Consider the following 6,822-nt stretch of genomic DNA (forward strand, 5'->3'; position numbering starts at 1 on the left):
CAGAGTTTTATATTGCTACTCCATCGCTCAGCCAGGGTCCTTTTGTAGTGCAGTCCCAGCTACAAGGGAGGGGAGGCCAGCAAGCAGGTTTCCAGCTGGCACTTAGAGATATGGCTGTATTGTGCCTGAGGGCAGGGGATGTGAGCCATGCAGCCAAGTGTGGCACATTCAACCATGCATCCCAGCCCCATGGCATTTCTCTTTAGCAGTCCCAAGTCACCAAGGCACAAAAATAAATGGAATTTACCTGTTTCAGGCTGCACCTGCGCTTTGAGCCTTTGCATGCCAGGGCAACCATAACTTTGGCCACAGGAGTAATCCCACTCCCTGCATTTCCCTGCCAAGCAAGGCTCCCCAGTTAGGGTACTTGCATCATGATCTCCATTTTTTGGCTGATGAAAGGACTCACAACTTGTCCTCTGGCTAAAACAAAGCCGGTGTGCCTGGTTTTGATGTAAAAGATAATGGTGGTATGATTGCAATCTTGGTGGATGAAATGTCCCACAAAGACCCAGGGTATTTACAGGATGTCCTGATCCATTCCTTTCTTACCCAAAACTCTTAGGGCTAAAAATTAACTTTCATCCCCAGAGAATTACCAATGGAGCATCACTCACTTAAACCGGCCCAGGGGGCTCTCCTCCTCTATTTGTGAATGGAGGAGAAAACCTCCCCTGACAGTTTCACAGGAGAGGCTGAGGGACATGAGCCCATCCAGGATCTGTGGCAGATTTGGGCCACCAGGCCGAGGGACCCCTGCTGCCCAAAGGCGCTGTCCTGGACTACGCCACAGATCCAGTACCCTGGGAACACGCTGAGGATGTGGGGCAGGCTCAGGTGACAACATAGGAAGTGCAGACATGTGCACATGGGGTGGTGGCATCAGATGACATCCCCTGGGATGTACAGGAGTGGGGCACACAGGATCCTGCTGTGTCCAGAGCAGTCACAGGTGGTACCACCCACCCACTTACTGCATCCAAAGGCTGGGTGTTGAGGTGGGAGGAGAGGGGATGAGAAGCTCTTGACACAACCTCCTGCCACACAGAACTCCCCCAAGTCTCCTTGTACACACTGGGCATTGCACTGGGCTGCCAGGGAGTGAGAAGATGTGAACATCCCTCTCAGCCCCAGCATGATACCTTCCTACAGTGCTTCAGTAGCTGATTGGCCACAGGGCAGTGCAGAAAGTGCAGATAGTCCATAAACATGGGATTTTGTGCCAGATCCATGTTATATGGCTTGCGGAAAGCAGAGGCGGTGCAACGAGCCCATTTCACCAACTACCTCAGTGTCCCTTCCGAGAGACGTGCAGGGAAAGGGGTCAAGGAATGCTTCACAGGTCTTGTTGAGGTGACAATTAAGGGAGAGCCCATCCATGCCATAGGACCCCCAAGTGCAGGGGACTGAACAAGTGCAAGCTACCTCCTGGTCTATCCCATCTCACTCTGTGTCAGAGGACCAGAAGGTCAGGCTGATGTGGTAAGTCAAGTCTGGCAGCATGCCTTCGTGGAGAGCTGCAGAATATTCTCATCTTGACACAGGACTTGGACAAACATCATTAGTAAAGATCTTTAATTTGAATGTAGTGTATCTGGAGTGGATGGGTGGGTGGATGGATGGATGGATGGATGGATGGATGGATGGATGGCTGGCTGGCTGAATGGATGGTTTTCTTTGTCTTCTCCACCTCACAGGCAGACACAGAGAAACAGTGTGCCTTTAGCAGGGATAAAAACACTACATTCTGTCTCTGGATCTTGCTGAGCCCTTGGCCCCTCTTCACAGAGCTTCAGCAAGCTTACCAGCCCAGTGCCAAGGGTGGGTGCTGTGAAGAGCTCAGCTGAAGCAATGGTCTCAGTTGAAATGCCATTTATTTCCCCCAGAATTCCCCCTGGAGTTAAACAGCCTTAACCCAACAACTCTGTATCCCTTTACAAGCCTGGTACCCTTGCAGAGACTGTTCTTATTGGGGTTCATGTCAAGATGCCAGCCAGCTCAAACTCCAGTCATTAACAAGAGACCTTTCATTTGAGTGATTCACCAGTCTTGGCCATGGGGAGGAGCAGAAGTCCTCAGCTGGGTGAAGGGCTGTGAGCACGCTGGAAGCCCCGAGTCTACAGTGCCACACAAACCTTGCCTAAGAAACAAAAGGGCAGAAAGGTGAGTGGTGAGCACAAGATCTGAATCAGCAAAGGGCAAAGTGATGATCAGTACTGCTTGCACAGAGCAGGACGGTCATCCCTGCCAGGGCTTGTGGTCTGCTGCCCAGCTGGGAGAGGGTGTTCTGCACTCGATGGGCAGCGTGTCAGACCTCGGGCACCCCAAAGGCCAGGTTGTCCCGAATCATCAGCGTCTTCCGAAGGTCTCGTTCCATGATCGGCCTCTGCGTTCGCCACTTATGGGCTTCCTGGAGTCCTGGCTCAAAGTAGTAAATGCAAGCTCCAAAGCCCACCAGGATGAGGATGGAGATCATCAGATACACCGGCACGAACCAATCCAAGAAGTGGGGCATGGCTGCCAGAGAAAAGGGAAGAAAGCTCATGCAGTGGGAGCACCCAAAAAACACCTCTACTGAGCTTCACCATGAGAGATGTGCTTCATCAGCAGTGCTCAGCCTCCCTGCACCCCTACTCACAGCCCCACCACACCCTGGCTTGTGCTGGGTTGCACATCAAGGCCCCTCAGCCTTTGGGAGAGGGCAATCCCTTGGGGGTGGGACCCCCTCAGGGAGCATCAGTCCCGTTTCCTCCTCATAGAGGGGGGCAAACCTGCACATGCCCAGCCCAGTTGCCAGCAATTTAAATGTCAGCAGCAGGTAAATACAACTGCTTCTCATCTCCCGCTTGGGGGAGAATCTACTGCCCCTTACCCTGACATTCCACAACCCTTTTGAATTCCCAGTCTGAGCTGGCCCAGTTCAGGGCTGAGCTTTCCCTTCTGGACCCATTTACAGCCCTGCTTTGCTGGGGCTCAGGGACCTTGTGGTGCTTGGCTCAGCACTGATCCCTGAGCTGAGCCCAGTTCCCACCCATCCCTGCATCATAGAATCATTTTGGTTGGAAGAGACCCTCAGTATGATTGAGTCCAACCATTAACCTCACATTGACACTAAACCACATCCCCAAGATTCTCATCTATGCATCTTTTAAACACCTCCAGGGATGGTGACTCCACCACTTCCCTAGGCAGCCTGTTCCAGTGCCTGACAACCCTTTCCACAATTAAATTCTTCCTAATGTCCAATCTAAACCTCCCCTGTTGCAACTTGAGGCAACTTCCTCTCATCCTATCACTTGCTACTTGGGAGAAGAGACCAACACCCTCCATGCTACAACCTCCTTTTAGGTAGTTGTAGACACAATAAGGTTTCCCTTCAGCCTCCTTTTCTCCAGGCTAAACAGCCCCAGTTCCCTCAGCTGCTCCTCATCAGACTTGTGCTCCAGAACCTTTGCCAACTCCGTTGCCCTTCTCTGAACTAGCTCCAGCACCTCACTATCTTTCTTGTAGCGAAGGGCCCAAAACTGAACACAGTATTTGAGAAACAGCCTCATCAGTGCTAAGTACGGGGAGAAAATCAGGAAATCAGCTGCTGGGCAGCGGGAGCCCCTTATTTGGAGTGGTCAATCTGACTTGCCAGGAGCCCCTCGCCACCCACACGTGAGATGCCAGGTCCGGAGCAGTGTTGCCCTGGGGAACACAAAACAATGTGCCATACAATCATTGTCAAGCCAGCACTATAAATGAGTGAGCAGGAAGGAGCAAACCTCTCCCAGCCCCACAACCTGCTGCTGCCCTGGCCCACTCCCTCCCCATCACCATGGCCCTGCTGATGCTGTGCTCAGGGCATGCACCCTGACTCTGTGTCATTTAAAATCTGTAAAGGTGCCGAGTTTGTGCCCATCCCTTAACCCCATCCTTTGGGAGGGAGGGAGCAACCCACATTACAGCCCCCAGTGGTGCCCAACTTGTCTGACTCCCAGCTGCTCACTCTTACCAAAACACTTATCAGGGTGTGGGTCATGCAGGGACAGAAAAGGGGACAAAGAAGCATCCCCCCAAGAAAAAGCACAACTATGGCTTTCCCTGGGCACCAGGTTGGCTGGGTTTTGCACAGTGAGCATGCTGCTTGTCACAGGCTTTGGTGTATTAAACCGGGAACCTTCAGGCTTGGGAAAGCACAATGGTGCCAGGCTCAGGCACAAAAAGCAGTCCTGAAGGGAGAATTTCCAAAATCCTCAATCCTCTGTGTGGGCAATGAAATGACACTTGACTTCAGCAGGGACAGAGTTAAGACAAGAGCTGCGTCCTCATTGAGCTCCTGCTTTTCCAGACACTGGAAAGCAGCCACCTGCGACTGTCCCCCCAGTCACCCCTCTGCTAATAACCACTTGTCCCAAACCTCCCTTGCGTGGGGTGGTTCACGGGAGTGCTCTGAGTATCTCCATCCTTTTCGCCACTCCTGGCTAGTGAAGCTGTTGCCCATTCCCACACCAGAGACTGGGCTTTTCTGAGGTCTTTTTTTAATACTGCAGCCATCAGTTGAATCCAGTGTGCCCAGCAGTATTTATCTGCTGAATGCCTCTTGCAGCAGGAGAGCCCGTCCCTGCCTGCTCGTCCCAAGACAAGCAGCAGGAAGCATGAGGTTTATCTCTACCCTCTGAATAACACCTTTTTTGTCACAGTTAGACCTGAAATGAGCGGTAATTCTTGTTTAAGTAAGCAAGAAACTGCTAGCATTGGAGAAAACACCTGATTTACTCCCACTTATTGCCATGGATGTTGATATTTATCTGTTCTCCTTGTATGACAGGGGAAACCTCAGTGGATTTTGCCTCTTCCTACCATGCTCTTTGGCTTTCAGCAGTCCTTATTTTTGCTATTCACGGTGCTCTCCCTACCACTGTCAAGTCCTGGAGGACTTTTTCTGTTGCTCTCTCAATGATTCACACCTCTCTTTTGTGGGGTCCTAGCTTCACCTGATCAAGACCAATGGGACTGGGTGGCTCAGAATTGGGCACCATTTGGCCAGGAGCAAAGGGCCTATCTGGGTACTGCTCCTGCCTCTTCATGGCTGCCTCTGTGTTACTCAGTTACTCAGGTGAGTAACTGATAAGGAAACCCCCCCCATCCTGAGGGACCATGGAAGGAATTAAGCACAAAGCCTCCTCCCTGACAGGAGTCGGGTCTGAAGTCCGGGTTTAGCCAGAGGTCTCTCAGCACAGCGTTCCTACCTGCTCTGAAAAGTAGCTCCTGTGTCCTCTGCCGCTGCTGTGGGAAGCCCAGCAGCCAGGTTGGGGGCGGCAAGGCTACTGCAAACTCCTTCTTCAGAGGTGCACCAGTTACTGCATGAGACCCTGGATGGTGACAGCAATAGGCAGTGTTCGGGAGCCTGGGAAGGTGACTCCAGCTTGGACCCCCTGGGGTAATGGGAGGAAAGCCAGCAACTTCATTTCCTTCCCTGATCATCTGCTTCCTGAAGCTGCCATCCAAAAAGCACTGCAATAAAAAGCAGCCCTCACAGACTTCCCAATTTATGTTTCCTCATCAAGCAGCAGAGCCAGCATTTCCCAGCTCCTCGCCAGCAACCTTTTCTTCGGTCTACTTGCTATGCAGCCCTCACCTCCTCACAGGGTCCTCTCCATGGCCAAGCCAAGCACTCGGCAAGGTGTCAGAACCTCCCCAAAGCCTCTGCAGGGCTGGCCTGGCAAAGCACTTGCTCTTGTCAGGTGGGTGAGCAGATTATTGGCTGCAAATGCTGAAAAGAGGGAGTTTCATTCAAAGATGTCAGCTTTCTGGAGCAGCTCTGCAGATATTAAATGTGCCTTAACCCTTGCTGGACCAATTGATCTCAGCACCCCATTTTGCAGCGGGATGTTTGCATCTCCCCCAAAGACACGAAGAGTCTTTCAGCTGTGACAGTATCTCATAAAGGTAAGCTGACTGACCCTTTATAAATCCACTCCAGCCATGCTCCTTCAATGTCACCCCTGGATACCCCGTGCTGCCTCCCACTGCCCCCTGAGGTGCGATGGGTACAATTGTGATGGGCACCCCAGGGGTCATGCTGCAAGTGACAGGACGGAAACTTGGGAGAGGCCAGGAGCAGGGACAGGGGGTTTGCAGGATACACAGACGTGGTGGTGACTGGGTAGGGGGTGAGTGAGGCAGGAGTGGTGCCCGAGCAGAGTGCCAGGACACAGGTGACTTTGGGCACAAAACCCTCCCATGTACATGGCCAGGACCGCACACCAGGTTGCAGTGTTACCAGCCCTGGGTTCACCCCAACCACAGAAGATCCCTCCAGGACTGGGCACCCCAGGGCAGCTTGCAGCTTGGGGCAAGGAACTGCTGATGGCTGCAGACTCGGACATGACCCCACTTCCATGCATTACATCCCCAACAAGCACCCTCTACCTGCCCTGCATCATGCCACCTACCTCCTTCCACAGGCAAGGGCGATGGGATGTGGCTGCTCCCCTTGTCATCAGCCGGGGCCTGGCTGGGGTGAGTCAGGCTTCTTTCCCAGTCAGGGAGAAGAGACCTGCTCCGACAGAGCAGAGTGACAGCGAGAGGCGACAGGCGCGGGGCGGGAGGGAGGGATGGCGGGAGCAGCCGCGGCTGGCAGGAACGTGCGGGGATGACACGCAGCCAGCAGCATGGCCTGATTTCCCACCGGGGCTCCTGGGGGCTTCCCCCATCGCCTCCCCAGCAGCCTCAGCCCTCCTCCAGCCTCCCCAGGGCACCCCACCACTGGCTTCCCCCCTGAAGGAGGGACAGTCTGCAACCAATTGCATCCCCATCAGGGGGGGCATTTTAGCA

At 53.3% G+C, this 6,822-nt stretch overlaps 1 protein-coding gene across 1 annotated transcript; it reads right to left on the bottom strand.

The window, feature by feature from the left end:
• Window positions 1–1,558: 1,558 nt before the first annotated feature.
• SMIM45 (small integral membrane protein 45) lies at window positions 1,559–5,622 on the bottom strand. The gene is made up of 2 exons (XM_065856591.2): window positions 5,235–5,622; window positions 1,559–2,517 (listed from the first exon to the last, which is right to left on the bottom strand). The coding sequence occupies exons 1-2, from the start codon at window positions 5,467–5,469 to the stop codon at window positions 2,309–2,311; spliced, it is 444 nt and encodes a 147-aa protein (XP_065712663.2). The 5' UTR covers window positions 5,470–5,622; the 3' UTR covers window positions 1,559–2,308.
• Window positions 5,623–6,822: the final 1,200 nt, after the last annotated feature.

This window comes from Patagioenas fasciata, chromosome 1 (genome assembly GCF_037038585.1).
Source record: "Patagioenas fasciata isolate bPatFas1 chromosome 1, bPatFas1.hap1, whole genome shotgun sequence".
Classification (NCBI taxonomy): domain Eukaryota; kingdom Metazoa; phylum Chordata; class Aves; order Columbiformes; family Columbidae; genus Patagioenas; species Patagioenas fasciata.

Coding starts and splice junctions, on each gene's coding strand:
- SMIM45 (XM_065856591.2), bottom strand. CDS start 5,469: ATGATCAGGGAAGGAAATGAAGTTGCTGGCTTTCCTCCCATTACCCCA. Junction 2,518..5,234: donor GGAGCTACTTTTCAGAGCAG/GTAGGAACGCTG, acceptor TTTCTCTGGCAG/CCATGCCCCACTTCTTGGAT.